The sequence below is a fragment of the Lepidochelys olivacea genome (genome assembly GCF_965140295.1).
Source record: "Lepidochelys olivacea isolate rLepOli2 genome assembly, chromosome: 3".
NCBI lineage: Eukaryota > Metazoa > Chordata > Testudines > Cheloniidae > Lepidochelys > Lepidochelys olivacea.
The window spans coordinates 57,413,750-57,431,764 of NC_140413.1; the positions used below are offsets into that span (position 1 = coordinate 57,413,750).

General features: G+C 37.8%; 1 protein-coding gene across 27 annotated transcripts in view; it reads left to right on the forward strand.

Annotated features, from left to right (window-relative positions):
- RIMS1 (regulating synaptic membrane exocytosis 1) overlaps positions 1-18,015 on the forward strand; it is a 513,389-nt gene that overhangs the window by 140,741 nt on the left and 354,633 nt on the right. For all 27 annotated transcript variants that reach the window (XM_084623248.1, XM_084623228.1, XM_084623249.1 and 24 more), the window contains exon 2: positions 12,748-12,961. In XM_084623248.1, coding sequence (XP_084479374.1) covers positions 12,748-12,961 — 214 coding nt within the window. The remainder of the gene's footprint in view (positions 1-12,747; positions 12,962-18,015) is intronic.

The following is an 18,015-nucleotide window of genomic DNA, read 5'->3' on the forward strand; positions in this document are numbered from 1 at the left end:
AGGTGTCTACTACGAAGGGAAATGTGCTGGTGGTGTGGAAGAGGTGAACCTCTCCATGACCCTTGGGCGTATGCAGCGACAGCAGATCCAGGAGCTGTGCACTAGCTACGCGCCAACGTTCTCAGCCACCCCAGGACTGACTGAACGGGCATACCACTCCATTGACACAGGTAATGCTCACCCAATTAGGGTCCAACCTTACCGGGTGTCTCCTCAAGCTAAAACTGCTATAGAACGGGAGATCCAGGATATGTTACAGATGGGTGTAATCCGCCCCTCTGAAAGTGCATGGGCATCTCCAGTGGTTCTAGTTCCCAAACCAGATGGGGAAATACGTTTTTGCGTGGACTACCGTAAGCTAAATGCTGTAACTCGCCCAGACAACTATCCAATGCCACGCACAGATGAACTATTAGAGAAACTGGGACGGGCCCAGTTCATCTCTACCTTGGACTTAACCAAGGGGTACTGGCAGGTACCGCTAGATGAATCTGCCAAGGAAAGGTCAGCCTTCATCACACATCTCGGGCTGTATGAATTTAATGTACTCCCTTTCGGGCTGCGAAATGCACCCGCCACTTTCCAAAGACTTGTAGATGGTCTCCTAGCGGGATTAGGAGAATATGCAGTCGCCTACCTTGACGATGTGGCCATATTTTCGGATTCCTGGGCAGACCACCTGGAACATCTACAAAAAGTCCTTGAGCGCATAAGGGAGGCAGGACTAACTGTTAAGGCTAAGAAGTGTCAAATAGGCCTAAACAGAGTGACTTACCTTGGACACCAGGTGGGTCAAGGAACTATCAGCCCCCTACAGGCCAAAGTGGATGCTATCCAAAAGTGGCCTGTCCCAAAGTCAAAGAAACAGGTTCAATCCTTCTTAGGCTTGGCCGGTTATTACAGACGATTTGTACCGCACTACAGCCAAATCGCTGCCCCACTGACAGACCTAACCAAAAAGAAACAGCCAAATGCTGTTCAGTGGACCGGAAAGTGTCAGAAGGCCTTTAACAAGCTTAAAGCGACACTCATGTCTGACCCTGTACTAAGGGCCCCAGACTTTGACAAACCGTTCCTAGTAACCACAGATGCATCCGAGCGTGGTGTGGGAGCAGTTTTAATGCAGAAAGGACCTGATCAAGAATTCCACCCTGTAGTGTTTCTCAGCAAAAAACTGTCTGAGAGGGAAAGCAACTGGTCAGTCACTGAAAAAGAATGTTATGCCATTGTCTACGCTCTGGAAAAGCTACGCCCATATGTTTGGGGACGGCGTTTCCACCTGCAAACCGACCATGCTGCACTAAAGTGGCTTCACACCGTCAAAGAAACTAACAAAAAACTTCTTCGGTGGAGTTTAGCTCTCCAAGATTTTGATTTCGACATCCAACACATCTCAGGAGCTTCTAACAAAGTGGCTGATGCACTCTCCCGTGAAAGTTTCCCAGAATCAACTGGTTAAAATCGTCCTTGAGATGTGGAAAATATTGTTAGTCTTTATGTACTTGGTAGTATATTTAGAGATGCATGTGTCTTATTAACTCTGTTTTCCTAGAGCTCCAGGAAGAAATCCCAGCCAGTGTTTCACCCTAGCTGAGATTTGGGGGGCGTGTCATAAATATAAAGGGAAGGGTAAACCCCTTTGAAATCCCTCCTGGCCAGGGGAAAGCTCCTCTCACCTGTAAAGGGTTAAGAAGCTAAAGGTAACCTCGCTGGCACCTGACCAAAATGACCAATGAGGAGACAAGATACTTTCAAAAGCTGGGAGGAGGGAGAGAAACAAAGGGTCTGGGTCTGTCTGTAGTCGTCTTGGCCAGGGACAGAACAGGAATGGAGTCTTAGAACTTTTAGTAAGTAATCTAGCTAGGTATGTGTTAGATTATGATTTCTTTAAATGGCTGAGAAAAGAATTGTGCTGAATAGAATAACTATTTCTGTCTGTGTATCTTTTTTGTAACTTAAGGTTTTGCCTAGAGGGGTTCTCTATGTTTTTGAATCTAATTACCCTGTAAGATATCTACCATCCTGATTTTACAGGGGGGATTTCTTTATTTCTATTTACTTCTATTTTTTATTAAAAGTCTTCTTGTAAAACACTGAATGCTTTTTCATTGTTCTCAGATCCAAGGGTTTGGGTCTGTGGTCACCTATGCAAATTGGTGAGGCTTTTTATCCAACATTTCCCAGGAAAGGGGGGGTGCAAGTGTTGGGAGGATTGTTCATTGTTCTTAAGATCCCAGGGTCTGGGTCTGTAGTCACCTAGGCAAATTGGTGAGGCTTTTTACCAAACCTTGTCCAGGAAGTGGGGTGCAAGGTTTTGGGAAGTATTTTGGGGGGAAGGACGCGTCCAAACAGCTCTTCCCCAGTAACCAGTATTAGTTTGGTGGTGGTAGCGGCCAGTCCAAGGATAACGGGTGTAATATTTTGTACCTTGGGGAAGTTTTGACCTAAGCTGGTAAAGATAAGCTTAGGAGGTTTTTCATGCAGGTCCCCACATCTGTACCCTAGAGTTCAGAGTGGGGGAGGAACCTTGACAATGGCCCACCTTGATTATCATACACATTGTAAGGAGAGTTCCCCCTTTCCTGGGAAATGTTGGATAAAAAGCCTCACCAATTTGCATAGGTGACCACAGACCCAAACCCTTGGATCTGAGAACAATGAAAAAGCATTCAGTGTTTTACAAGAAGACTTTTAATAAAAAATAGAAGTAAATAGAAATAAAGAAATCCCCCCTGTAAAATCAGGATGGTAGATATCTTACAGGGTAATTAGATTCAAAAACATAGAGAACCCCTCTAGGCAAAACCTTAAGTTACAAAAAAGATACACAGACAGAAATAGTTATTCTATTCAGCACAATTCTTTTCTCAGCCATTTAAAGAAATCATAATCTAACACATACCTAGCTAGATTACTTACTAAAAGTTCTAAGGCTCCATTCCTGGTCTATCCCTGGCAGAAAACCAGCATACAGACAGACCCAGACCCTTTGTTTCTCTCCCTCCTCCCAGCTTTTGAAAGTATCTTGTCTCCTCATTGGTCATTTTGGTCAGGTGCCAGCGAGGTTACCTTTAGCTTCTTAACCCTTTACAGGTGAGAGGAGCTTTCCCCTGGCCAGGAGGGATTTCAAAGGGGTTTACCCTTCCCTTTATATTTATGACAGCCATTTCCAGCACAAATCCAGGGTTTAACAAGAACGTCGGGGGGGGGGGGGTAGGAAAAAACAAGGGGAAATAGGTTACCTTGCTAAGTCATTATGCAAGGTAACCTATTTCCCCTTGTTTTTTTCCTCCCGCCGCCCCCCCAGAAGTTCTTGTTAAACCCTGGATTTGTGCTGGAAATGGCCCACCTTGATTATCATACACATTGTAAGGAGAGTGATCACTTTAGATAAGCTATTACCAGCAGGAGAGTGAGGTGGGGGGAGAGAAAACCTTTTGTAGTGGTAAACACGCATTTTTTCATGCTTTGTGTGTATAAAAAGATCTTCTATACTTTCCACAGTATGCATCCGATGAAGTGAGCTGTAGCTCACGAAAGCTTATGCTCAAATAAATTGGTTAGTCGCTAAGGTGCCACAAGTACTCCTTTTCTTTTTAAGTAAATTATAGAAAGCTAAAATATCTCATTGAACATAAAAGGTTGGTATGTCCTGAATACGGTACATTTTATCACTCTCCTCACAATATTAAAATAGTCCTTGGAGTTATTTAAGTCTGTGTTATTTATTTTCAAAAGAAAAATGTTCGATTATTTGTTTTCAGAGTCTTTAAACTTTTGATGATTGGTTTTCAGGTTGTTTAACTTCAGTGAGACTTAGGCCTGGTCTACACTGGGGGGAGGGTCGATCTAAGTTACACAACTTCAGCTACGTAAATAGCGTAGCTGAAGTCGATGTACTTAGATCTACTTACTGTGGTGTTTTCACTACAGTAGGTTGACTGCTGACACTCCCCCGTCAACTCCACCTACACTTCTCGCTCCAGTGGAGTACCGGAGTCGACAGGAGAGCGCTCGGCGGTCGATTTATCGCGTCTTCAGTAGCCTTTTGCTTTTCACATATTCTGCATACTTTTGCTTTCACAAAATTGGATGCCTATTGAAAAGAAAGACTTTCAAGGCCAAGGAATCCCAATCTGCACTTCTCCATGACAAAAAGCAGCACTCCTGTTCTTACAAGACCTAGATGATCTATTGGTCTTTTGTATTTCAGATTATAACGTGTATTAATGATAATAGACATTAAACATCATATTGATACCAATGGGATTCCCTTCTGAGTGAGATATAGATGCTCAGATAGCATGGTTTTGGTGCAGTATAAAAACATTAATAAATAGAACTCAATATGTTGTCTATTGCCCTTTGATTAAAATCAGATGAAGGATCATCATGCGATGTGACCGTGGCCCAGAGCCTCAAAGGTATTTAGGCACTTAACTCCTGTTCATGTCAGTGGAAGTTAGGAGCCTAATTACCTTTGAGCATCTGGACCAGTCTTTATTTATGTAGCTGAAGTTGTGTAACTTAGATCGACAAGCAAATAGCCTGTGCTAGATTTGCAACCAAAGCCATCTTCTGAGGAATTTCTACAAGTTAAGGAAGCACAAATGCTTCAACCAGGCTGTAGACCTCCACCAGGGTTTGCAATCTGAAATCAATGGGACTTTTTCTTGTTAAGTCACTTAGGATGGGATCCACGAAGGGACTGTTTCACCGCTGAATGTCATAATGTCTAACTTTTAGGTGCATAGAAAATCACAGGAACAACATTGTCATCCACAAAGCCGATTTAGGTGCCCAGTCTCCATGTACAATGAATGGGGAGAGATAGGCACCTAAGAATGTGATCCACAAAAGCCAGCATGCTAGGCCGGGAGCTGCCTAAGCTAGTCAATGGGAGATGCTAATGAGAGGATTGTGTCCTAAACCCCTCCCCTGTCTCAGAGATAGCCACCTACATCTGCTTAGCGATCCATGTACGGGCCTTGCCGCATGGAGTCAGTTGGCATAGGTACCTAAGCTGCTTCTGGGGGGAATGAGATAGATGGCTGCCTAGCTCCACACAAAATGGCTGGAGGAGAAGCAGGAGGTGTAGGTCATTTTGCCCAAAATAGCCTAGTGACTCCCAGGCGTGGGAGCATGTTGGGGACTTGCTGTTGGGGGGCATAAAGAAGCATGACGGGAGCAAGCCGTGCTTGAGTAATTCTTGGCTGTTACAAGCCAGTGTAATTTAGAGCAGCTCTGATGATTCTTTAACATGCTGGCAGTTGAACCGCTGCAACAAGGGCTGGTCGCAAAAAGGTCATGTAAAGCCATTTTACCCTCCCAACTCTGGTGCATTGAGCACAGCTCTGATACAGCTGTGGATGGTCGAGCACTTATTCTTCTTTCCCCTCTCCCTCTCCATCTCTTCACTAGGTTTCTTTCTCTTTCCATCTCTTTATTTTATTCCCTTTCCTTTCCTAATCTCTAAGCCTGCTTCCGTTCCTGTGGAGTTGATGAGAGATTTTTTCTTAACTTCTATGGGCACAGCATCAGGCCCTTAATAACTACACCATGTTTCTAACTTCTATGGGCACAGCATCAGGCCCTTAATAACTACACCATGTTGCAAAAATATTGAATCTAATTTTAAAGGCCTTATTTATGATAAATTCCATTGAACTCAGGAGTTTAGCTTTATCAGGACCTGCAGGATTGGGTCCAATGACAAAGGCTTCTCTTACTGAAGTATAAAGAAAAGGAGTACGTGTGGCACCTTAGAGACTAACCAATTTATTTGAGCATAAGCTTTCGTGATGAAAGCTTATGCTCAAATAAATTGGTTAGTCTCTAAGGTGCCACACGTACTCCTTTTCTTTTTGCGAATACAGGCTATCACGGCTGTTACTCTGAAACCTGTCATTACAGAAGTATGTAATTGAAAACCGACATGAAGTGGAGTTTTCATAAGAGTTAGTTCATCTTTGATATATAAAAGCACCTTTTAGCTAAAAAAGAAAGTCTATAAAAGTTCCTGCAGGCTTGGTCAGAGGGAACCTTCCTGGTAGAGCAGCTGCCTGTGATCATGCTGGGAGGAATAGTGGGAAGCTAGCAAATATAGTTTCCTTTATTTTAGCGATCACACATCACTGACTCACAATCAACCAATTGTCCCTCTTGAGTCACAAGGTTTCTGAAGCAACTTTATCTTTTAGTAGGTAGTCTCTTTCACGACAGATAAAAATTGAGAGCACTGGTGGGCTATAGCTGCACACTAAAAAAATAAAATGTATGAAAATGGAATCTTCCAATTACTTACAGCATTGCCAGGTTTCATGCAGCTCCATGTGTGACATTTTATGCAAGTTATTTAATTAGATAATTTGTACATTTAAAAAGCCTTCATTTAGTAAAGTTTTAGCTTGAAAATTGCTTTCTCTAGGGGAAGAAGGGGTATCTCAGTGTTGTGACCTAGATAGTTCTTGGCCTCTCTTCTGATTCTACCAATTTCTACCAAAACACGATGTGAATTTGTGATAAGGGAGTTGTAACTTAGTCAGAGCTCAAACATATTTCATAGAGGAGCCATGGTTGTAGAGAGAAGCTTGAAAATGTGGCCTAACTGAATCCTAAGCACTCAAGAGAAACCAGGAGGCAAAACAAACAAAAACCAAACCAATTATTTTACCTAAAATTCATGTAATTTTATAAAAATCTTACAATTTTAGGTTTCTGACTCAGGATTTTTGAACACTTGCAGTTAGTGGTACAGATGACTTTTCATTAGCAGTGTCCTGAGGTTCCCAAACCCTCATTTACTTCTATTGTTAAACCTTAAAAATAATGCGCTGTCAATAAAGATGTTTATTAATCCAAGTTCTGACCTCTGACTGAGCTTAAACACGTTCAGGGTTTCTCACAGGCTGCTTTGTCTCCTGCAAGCTTACTTTACAATCAAATGTCACATCCTGATCTTAAAGAGACAGTTCCCATTAAACTAAATACAGGTGATTAAAATATAATACAAATATAAATAATAAATATAACAACATATAATATACATATAATATGAAACATCCTTTGAATGTCTAAATATTATAGAAGACAATTTCTTAATTCAAAAAGCATTGCATCCAAACACAGTGGAATACTATATTAGACCTAATCTTTACACTGAGGACTTAATCACTGAACTAAAAATTTGTGGTAACTTTATCTACAAGTGATTGTGACTTGATTAATTTGTAATGTACAAATAGATTAAAGTCCAGACCAGTGGTGTATATATTTGATGCAATAAAAGGGCCAATTTCACAAAGCTGTGAACAATTATGAGCCAAATCAGTTGGGAAGAAGAATTTAATCAGAAAAATGTGAATGACAACTGGGAATTGTTTAAGAACACTTTACTAGATGCCCCAAAAGCCACAATCCTGCAATCAAGGAAGAATTCTGTTTTGTTTAAAAAAACTGACCTGGTTTAGAGGGAAAGTGAAGGCAGATATAAAAATAAAATAAAATAAAGGGGAAGCTGTTAGTAATATATATAAATCCAAAGCTAGGAATGGTAGAAAACTGATAAGGGAAGCAAAGTGTTTGGGTCACATGTAGTCTCTATTCTTAGCATGTGTTAGCTAAGCCCAATCTAAACTTGACTCCTTTTCCTACTAAAGACAAACCCTGTATGGACCAACCCATAGAGTGGGACGTGATACACACAGCTCTTTGTGAGATAGCAGTGGAATGCTGGGTATCAGGATTGCTGGATTCTGCTCCCGGCTTTGAAAGCAGAGTATGATCAAGTGGTTGAAGAAAATACACCAGAGCACATAATTTGTCATGTTCATTTTGAAGTAAATCATAGAGTTTATCTTCTTGAGCTGATTGTTGCTAAGGATGATATAAAATTAAAAATGATGATAAAGATAGACACAATAAAATTAACTGATTTTATGAAAAAATTGTGTATGTGTACGGGGCAAGATACTGCATCTTATTCAAAGCACTATTTTTTTCACACCATATGTGCTACAGCTGCTGAGCTGTATTTTGCACTTTTTACAGCGATGCCACTTATGAGAAGACACCTTTTTTCTAATAAGATGTGCCCACAACAGAACATAATTTTATTATAGAAAATTAGATGTTTAAGGTTGTGAGAGTCAGTAATTTCAGTTGAACATGAGAGAAGACAATGTGAAAATGCAATCTTCAGTGCCATCTGCTGGACATCCAAAGTGACTAACTACATATTTCAAAGGTTTTAAATATATCTAGACATAAATTGATGCAAATTCATGGCATTCTTAGAAAACGTATGCAGAAAAAGTATGGAACGTGTCTTTAAGCTAAATGGACCTTTTTGTCACATTTTGTCTTTTTTTTTTCAATGAGAAACAATTGGTCTTCTTGAAAAGAAACAAAATAAAACAATACATTTGGTTTCAGAGTAACAGCCGTGTTAGTCTGTATTCGCAAAAAGAAAAGGAGTACTTGTGGCACCTTAGAGACTAACCAATTTATTTGAGCATGAGCTTTCGTGAGCAAAGCTCATGCTCAAATAAATTGGTTAGTCTCTAAGGTGTCACAAGTACTCCTTTTCTTTTTGCGAATACATTTGGTGGTTTTCATATCATATGTGCAATGTAGGAGAGAGAATGTCACTGGAGAAAATCTTAACCCTTTTCAATTTCATTACTTTTATGTACTTAATTTCTAAGGTCTAGTGCTACTTTAACACAATATCTTTTCCTTTATTTTCCCCACGAGAAGGGGCTGCTGGAATCCTTCTCCATCCCAGTTGATGAACTTTACCCTTAGTGAACCCATTTACCAGTTAGGAAAAAGCAGGACGGCGGTGAAATCCTGGCCTTATTAAAGTCTATAGGAGTTTTGTCCCTGGCTTGAATGAGACAGATCGAGAAGCCACACCTATGTTTGAGCAGAACGGGGCTAAAATCCAAATGTGAATTTTATAGAGTGTGCTTCTGTATTTCCTATAAAATAAAAAGTGCTCTTCTAACAACATGAATTTCTCATAAGATCTATCCTTGGAATGAGCCAATAAAGTAATCCAAAACAAGAACTGCAGTTGATTCGCCATGTGTGCCCACTATTCTGTACCCACTTAAGCAAGCACTGTGTTGATATGAAACAAAAACAAATATGAAACTTTTTTACTGCACAGGCAAAACATACTACTTTAAACTTAACTTAAAAAAAAAATCTAACCCTTTTTCCTCACCCAAATTTAGATTGATTTTTTTCAGTGAGTCTGCATTTTGTACCCTCAGTAATTTTTATATTTTTTTCTATCCATATGAAGCTACTGAAACTTTTTATGGTAGGAATTGTGTATCTTTTCATGCTAATCTGGCTTGGTAACTGATGAACAAATAAATACCCTTTGGGATGAAAGCAAGCATAGAAAGTTTCAAAGCAAAAGGAAAATGTGAGACCATTAGGAGTGAAAATGAAGGGATATAATGAATCCATGGTCACTGCCATATAACAAATTAAAAAACCCACCACCACCCCAAATCAAAAAATAATTCAATTTAGGATAAACTAATCAGTCAAGCCGGTAGAAATGTTTTGACCAAAATATTTTTCCCTTGGAAAATATAGTTTTGTCAAAATCTATGGAAAATGTCAATTTCAACAACCTGTTTTGGTTTTCCAACAACAGAATTTGAAATGAAAGTTTCTGTTTCATATCAATATTTCAAAGCTAAACCATTTTTTTTTATACACATACTTAATAGAAAAGGAGCAGGACAAAGGTTTTAAGACAAAAACAGATGTACTGTACTCTCTGTCGTCAGTTCTTTCCTGCTTTACTATATAACCCAAGTTTGGCAATACCAGGCCAGTGTGCAGTGGAGGGAAAATTAATTCATTTCCATGCTATAATTCCATCCTGAACAAAATGTACAGCAAAATATCCATCAGAAATTTTGCTCACAATTTACAAATTAAATTAAACAAATTAAATAACATTAAGCAAAATTCCTGATGGATACATTCTGTGTAATTGATTTACTTATGGTACTCTTAAAATTATTTGGATAATTAAATTGGTTATTTTACATATTCCTTAACATTTTTAATAGTTCCCATTAGAAAGCTATATGTGAGCAGATGGCATTAGTAGTCTAATAAAAGTAGTTATATATCAAAGGTGAAATCCAATAATGTAACCAGTAGTAGTATTGTTTTTCAGTATTTTGTCTAATTCTCTTGACCCATTTTTCTCTTATCTAATCCGACATTGCAAATGTTGCTTAAGCGGTTTAGCAAAACTAAGTCTTCGGTGCTACAGCCTGCTTTTTCATTAACACAAAACACTTAGGATAGTGTATAATGTTTATAGAGAGGGAGAAGAGAAAATTAGGATAACTTTGCCTTTTTTCTTCTGCTTCTTTGTTAGAATGGTGTCCTAACAAGGTTACTGTTATTAGTGTAATTGCTGATTGATTTATTCCTGAATCCCATCTTTCACTTACCATCGGATGGGAAAAACAAGGACATAGAACATCATTCTTTGCTTACTATTAGAATTGCTCAAGTACTGGAACAAAAAATGTTCCAGTATTCCCTGAGTACTAAGGCTTCCATTCAATTAATTCTTCTTCGGCCCTTTTAGTATTTGAAACCAGTGAAGCTTCAAACTAGACTGTGTGGTTTGGTCACATACATTGATGTTAATTACTTAACTATTACTAATTTATTTAATTATGAACAACCATTTCTAACACCAAATATATGTATTTTAACATTAATTCTGGCAGCCAATCTATTAGTTAATTGGATGATGAATTGCAAAGCTTGAATAGCATCTAAAAAAGAAAAATATGCAACTACTTCGAAGAAATTTTGCGGGGAGTTTGAGTTGATTGTTACTAGTTAAGATTGAGTCCTATTTATATCTCAGAAAAGGGTACTCAAATGTACAGCTTCCCCAAGAGTAAAAGGTATGTAACTAAAATCTGTTTAAGGGCGTGATTCTCAAAGCTAGTATAAAGTAGCCATCTCAAAGCAGGAGGAAATGATGAAGAGAATAATCAAGGCTTTCATGGACGGACACATGTACTTACATAATGTATTAATTTCAAGATGTCCTGTTTCTATTAATAAGATACTTAGTTTTTCATGTTTTTATAATATCTAAGGAGATATATATATTGAGCAAAGTATAAATATCTGAAAATTTTGCTTGTGGTTTCCACATAAGGATGGTGAGGTGTACATCTGTTATAAATGTCTCTCTGTATTATTGTACTCTCACTCATCTGGGATCTATGACTTCCATGCTAGGTGTAATAGTCAGAAAGCCAGAAGTCACACTGGGGAAAAAATACGTAGTGGTGGTGTCCTGGTTCCCACTACGAAACATTTTCCTACTTGTGGCAGCAAAATGCGCCACTATTCACAGTAGATGGTTTCGATGTTCGTTCTTGCACGGTTTGATCTGCTAACAATGTTGAAGTTTAAATTGTCATAATTTAAGCTTCAGTCACCTTCTCATTCAGGTCAATAAAAGTCCTTACTTTTCTCAAAGCTATTTATTATTTAAGGAGATTTGCAGACTCAAAAAGACACCACTGCGTTTATTTTCATCTGGTTCACATTTTGAAGGTTACCGTCACCACCATAAGGGTTGTGATTACATTTTTTTAAATGAAGACTTTAGATTCTAGAACAAAATTGGAATCAACCAAGGAAAAACTGCTTGTTCATGGAACCACTGCTAACTGGCCTAATCTGGCACCTGAAAACTGGAATATGTGGTACACTCTATAACATCCATATAATTTCATATGGATTTATGCAAAGCATGAGCTCTCGTGTCAGAATTCCAGGTACATTGTGAAGGAAGAGCCCTGCAATAAAACTGAAAGAGACCACTGTAGTAAGGGCCAAGAAATGGACCAGAGTTTAATCTTTAGTAAGTCCATATACCTCTGAAAGAAGAAAAGGAGTACTAGTGGCACCTTAGAGACGAACCAATTTATTTGAGCATAAGCTTTCCTGAGCTCACGAAAGCTTATGCTCAAATAAATTGGTTCGTCTCTAAGTGCCACTAGTACTCCTTTTCTTTTTGCGAATACAGACTAACACGGCTGCTACTCTGAAACCTGTCATATACCTCTGGTATCGATACTGCCAGCGTTTTTTTACTGTATTTGATGCTGGTCTGTCTATGTTAAAATATGTGCATTTCACTTGGGGAATTTTTTCTTGGTTTTAGAGATGATGGCGGAATGTTTGTTGGAATCTTTAAGTTATGGTCTTTAATTGTTCCATAGCATCTAACCTTTTAAACTGAGGCTTGCAACGCACATCCTGATTATAACCTATGGACACTAGTGCAATGTAAATAAATAAATAATAATTGATGCTCAAGCAAATATTGATAAGTATTTTTAGCTTTGATTTCATAATTGTTAGATACATTTATATCTGATTTGGGTTTTTTTGATAATCTGTAACTGTATATTTGAAACTGGTATTAGTCACATAAAATGATTCACCTGACATCTTTTAAATAATTATCTTTTGACCACTTACTCCTGTTAGTTTACTCTTAAGATTTTTTATGTGAATTTTAGAGCTGGTGGGGCAATCTTTCAAGTTCAACTTGTATTTGATATTGTCTATTTTAATTGTTGTAAAAGGACCTAGAATATTAGATGCTGTTGTAAATCAAAAGACAAATAGTTTCTTTTGTTATTGCTATAAACTGTTTTCTCTTCTGTGCAGGAGGTTGCATCAGCAATTTGAAAGTTATAAAGAGCAAGTAAGAAAAATAGGTGAAGAAGCCCGCCGCTACCAGGGAGAGCACAAGGATGATGCACCTACGTGTGGAATCTGTCTTAAAACAAAGTTTGCTGATGGTTGTGGTCATTTATGCTCTTACTGCCGGACCAAGTTTTGTGCACGATGTGGAGGTCGTGTTTCTCTACGATCAAACAATGTAAGTTTTCTATTGCATAGTTTTTATTGCAAATATTGATACACTCAAACCTACAAATTGTTCCTCACTTATCTTACTTTAGCATCTCTTCCATTCATCATTTCACCTTGACCCTTTCTAAGGTGGGGTTTCTGTGTTGGTAGGTAACAAGTCAAAACAATGTATTCCAAAAGTATGAAGAAATTTATGATCCCTAAAGACAGTTAATTAAAATAAAATAAAATAAAATGTTGTATGACTGTGCTGAGCTATAGTTTGAAGGAAGAATTTTTATTTTATCTGGAATGATAAACCACATTTTCATCTTAGATGTTTCGAATTTCCCCTATTGAGCAATTTTGATTAACTCTGTAGAATTTTAAACTTCTTTTTCATAAAGGTTTTAAGGTCATTTGTGTTTCTCTTTAAAAGAATGATCAACTCAGGGAAGGGGAAAGTAAGCCCTTCCGAATTGCACTGATGAACACCAAGTGTATTGGTTTCAGTTTAGTTTTAATTTAATTTAGTTTTAAATTGTACTGTACTTGTAATTTATCATGGACTAGAATCCCTCTCATGGAGTTAATTCCTGATCCTTCTGTCAGGCAGGTGGGGTTTGCGCCCTCTTTTCCACCTGTATAGAATGAGCTGGAAAGCTTGGCCCCAAATCTTTAGGTTTCCCAGGGGTCTATATGGAAGCCTTCTGCCCCAGCAATTCCCTTCTCTCTGGCATCATGGATCCATTGGTGGCAGCCAGCTATCCCACTCATTCATGAGAGGTGAGATATATATGTGGAAGACCACTGCCACATGCTGATTTTGGGGGCTATCCTGGCCCCATAATATGCTCTAAAATGTTTAAATAGTCTTTCATCTTATCAATGGATTTGTTAGCTATTGTGATACCTAGTGCAGCTTCTCAGATGCTGTATCAAGGCACTGGAATCTTTGACAGTGTCCTAAATATATTTGGAGCTCCCTTTTTCTATATGAACTCAATTCAAAAATGGACAAGAAACAAAATGTATAATACAGCTAATCCCTTCTACAACTAAACTATTGTTGCACTCTTTTCCTCTTCTCTGAACTAGAATTTATTTTATTGAGGATCTTTTGAAATTCAGGTTTTAAAAAAATTAAAAAAGCAGAAACAGCCTATTTCAGATTTATACCAGGAATATGTTATACTCTTAGTGTACTCATTTAACTCCCAGTAACCCTACTTGGAGTTCAGTGTACTTTTTGAAAAAAGAATGCAGCTGCATACATGACCCGCTGAATATGTTCAGTGTTTTAAAACTATGTGTGTGCACCACACCCTATCACCTGCAGGTGGTATCATTAGAACAGGTTACACAGGAAGAACTAGTTTACTTTGGTATTCTAGGTAAGATTACAACAATATCTGCAATATTTACGACACAGAAGAACTTGAACATGTTTTAATTATTGCTTATCTAATATTTCTAGTCACACATCAACATTAGTCCAAAATTTGTTCCTGAGATAACATTGACTTCAGCTGTGTTGCACCAAGCATAAATTTGATTTACTGTATTTAAAATAAAGCCAAGGGGTATGACTTAAAACCAAAGACATTCAGAATTAAGGTTTAAATTGCTTCCTGAATTTTTCTTGTTGTGCCTAGTCATTGCAATAATTATTATTCTCTCTCCAGACCTTTAGAACAGTGGTGCTTTCTATTAGTTTTGCAAAATTCTGTTCTATTGTCACACTAGAAAAATAGTCATTTTGACAGGAGAGTAAAAAATTATTGGTTTTATTAATATCAACATTGTTGTCAGGGTAAATGTGAGTTAGAATATTTTTGTACCTGGTCTGGTAAATGTTCATGATGGTTTTGCAAGGCTGTTACCAATTAAGTCTAGTAAATTGCAGTACCTAGGCACAATAAAGAAAGTCAGCCCACAGCAGAGACATCGAGCATTCACTAGAAAATAACCTATTTTTGAGTGATAGGACCCATCTGTACTGGAAAAGCAACAGACTCATCAATCTGGTTACCTAGTTGTCTCCTTACCCAGTTATGGAACAGTTTTACAATTTGTTTTTTGCAGATGCCCTAGTGTTATTACTGGGACAGATGACTGGGCCAAAGCATTGGAAATGGCTAGAGCTTTAGCCCAGTTATAGAACATGGTTAAGGCCTGTTCACACTACAGATTTTAACCATGTTGTAACTGGGTCAAGGGACATCAGTCTTATAGCTTATCTGATAATTATTTTTGTAGTATTGCTCTAAAACCAATTAAATTCCAATTAATTTTTGACTCACTTAAAAACTTTAAAATGGTCAAATTGTCCTATTTAAAATAAATAAATAAAATAAAATAAAAAGATCCACAGATGTCATGGCTGGGTTAGGACCTTGTCAGGTATGCTGACTTGACACGTTTCTAGGAGAGGAAGTGTTAAGTTATGGACTCTTGAAAACAAGCAGCCTGTGATGAAAACCCAGATACATAACTACAGAGGCCCTATTAGGTGCCCTTAAAAGATTTAGAAAGTGTTTCTCATGGCAAAACTGACATGAGAAACATGATTGTTAATATTTCCATTCTTCTTTGACTTCTCCATTCTTTGCTACAATCTTTCATGCTTCTATGGGGCCATGTTAGAATATATATTTTCTGTGCATGTAGTAGTATAAATATTTTTATTTACAAATGTTATTTTTTTTTAAGTCTTATGTTTTTAACTCTTTATAGAGACACTTACTAGAATTGCCTTTCTTTGAAATCTGCCTATTAATATTTGCCTACTTTTTTCTTTTTCTCTTCCTGTTTCTTTTTGTCTTTACTCTGCTTCCTTGGATGCTTTCCCAAAGGAGGACAAAGTGGTTAGAATCCATGCTTTCTTTTATCATTTATTATTATAATGTTGTTAGTAAAGTAAATGTGAAGTATATTAATGTTAATTATTGATCTTTTGCAAAAAAAATGATCTTTTGCAAAAAACAAAAAAACAAACCCCAAAACAAAACAACAACAAAAAACCCAAGACCATTCCTAGTTTGTGTGCAGTTGCCAAAATTAGGATAATCAACCAAATTCATTAAAATCTGTGGGCAGTGATCAATCTCTATAATTCTAAAGAGTTCAAGAAAAGAGCAGGAAATGATAAAATGTACTAAAGAGCTTATTTCAGTAGATATGAGTACAATTACAACCTGGCTTTTGATTTTTCTGATACAAGGTCCTTCCATCTGCCTTCAGGAAATCTAGTTTAATTTTTTTAATATATTTTTAATTTGATATATATCATTTGCTGTGTCTTTACTCTTGCTGCAGCAAAAATTCAGTTGACTTCTAATTCATGGGAAGTCAGTCTTTTGATTTTACATCTGAAGTATTTTCACCATGGTGATGCTGGCAAAAGATACTGTCTAAAAATGGGCAAAAGTATTGTGGATGGCGCTTCATGAATCCCATGTGAAAAAGGCAAATCGTACATTTTGGAAAGTTGAAAAGTTGTGGAGCGGCCGGATTCATTATTGAAATGTGCAATGAGGCCTATGCATTTTCTGAAATAGGACCACTGTGCAGCACTTCTGGGTCAAATAAGTATGTTCATGTGGAGCAAGCAGAACTCTGTGTTCAGTAAGTGGCTCCTCATCCAGCTACGCATTCTCCGCACTGGAGGAAATAGTGGATGGATGTGAGTGAAAAAGTAGGTGTGTTTTTCTTACCTTCTTAATTCCCAGCCAGGCAGATGTAGTATAGAGCCAGGATCCCAGCCCAGAGGAGGTACTCCAGACTTTTACCTTAGCATATCAGGCAATGGGAATTAGCAAGCTTTGTTCAGTCATCTGAACAGAAAAAGGTGCTGGAGGCATGACAACCAAGCATAGCGTTACCCATCCCTGACTTTCAGGCAGCAATGCTATAACTGTGTCATGGAATGGCAATATTTCCATTGAAGGTCATAGCACAGGCCTAACTTAAGACTAAGACTGCACTCCTGCTGGAGAAGCATACCTTCCATGGTAACTGCACCCTTTATTATTAGGATTGCTGTTGGCATATTTACTTTTAGTATATATCTCTGGAGCATAATAGTATGGGAGTGAATTGAATGTGTTCTTCATATTGCTTAACATATATGCATGCGATAACTATTATTATATCTCGAGATTTTGATTTGCACAGGCATTTTTGGCAAGCTGCCATCAAATCCTGGGGAATTGGTCCCTCCCACCAGCCTCAGGTTCATCCCCACTCCATAGAGATACTCTCTTGTGTACTTTACATGGGCTTTCATAATGACTATGAATTATGACATTATAACTTCATTGCATAGTTGGACACTTCACCGTATAGCACATTTGGCACTCTGGACAAAGCAGTGAACTGAGCTGTGGGGCTTTCTGATCTTTCCAGTTCCAATAATCTAACTTATTTGGGGTGGGGAGGAAAGCTCCTCATGCAATATTGATCTGTTTCTAAATCAATACAGCATTGATTAATCCGACTTGATCTAGAGGTACCCACCTTCCACCCACCTCTGAGGCTGCTGCAAAATCTTTGTGTCTCTCTACCACTTAAAGAGGTACCCACCTTCCTCCAGCAAGCCAGACAACAGGCCTCCCACTTAATGTTCAGTGTGGTCAGTTGCATTACTTTTAATCCAGGATGATCAGGTTAAATCTTTTAAACAATGCAGTGTAGATCACTTGTTGATTATGGAAAAACATAGGCAGCAATCCTTTTATTTGACAAATATTTTTTTTAGTGACTAAGACTTGAAATTATAGAACGGAACTTCCTATAGACTAGGGCTATAAAGCGATAAGAAGAATCACGATTAATTGTACAATTAAAAAAATTAATCATGATTAACCACAAATGACATTTATTTAAATATTTTTGATGTTTTCTACATTTTCAAATATATTGATTTCAATTACAGCAAAGAATACAAAGTGTACAGCGCTCACTTTATTTATTTTTGATTACAAGTATTTGCACTGTAAAAAACCAGAAATAGTATTTTTCAATTCACCTAATACAAGTACTGTAGTGCAAACTCTTTATCGTGAAAGTTGAACTTACAAA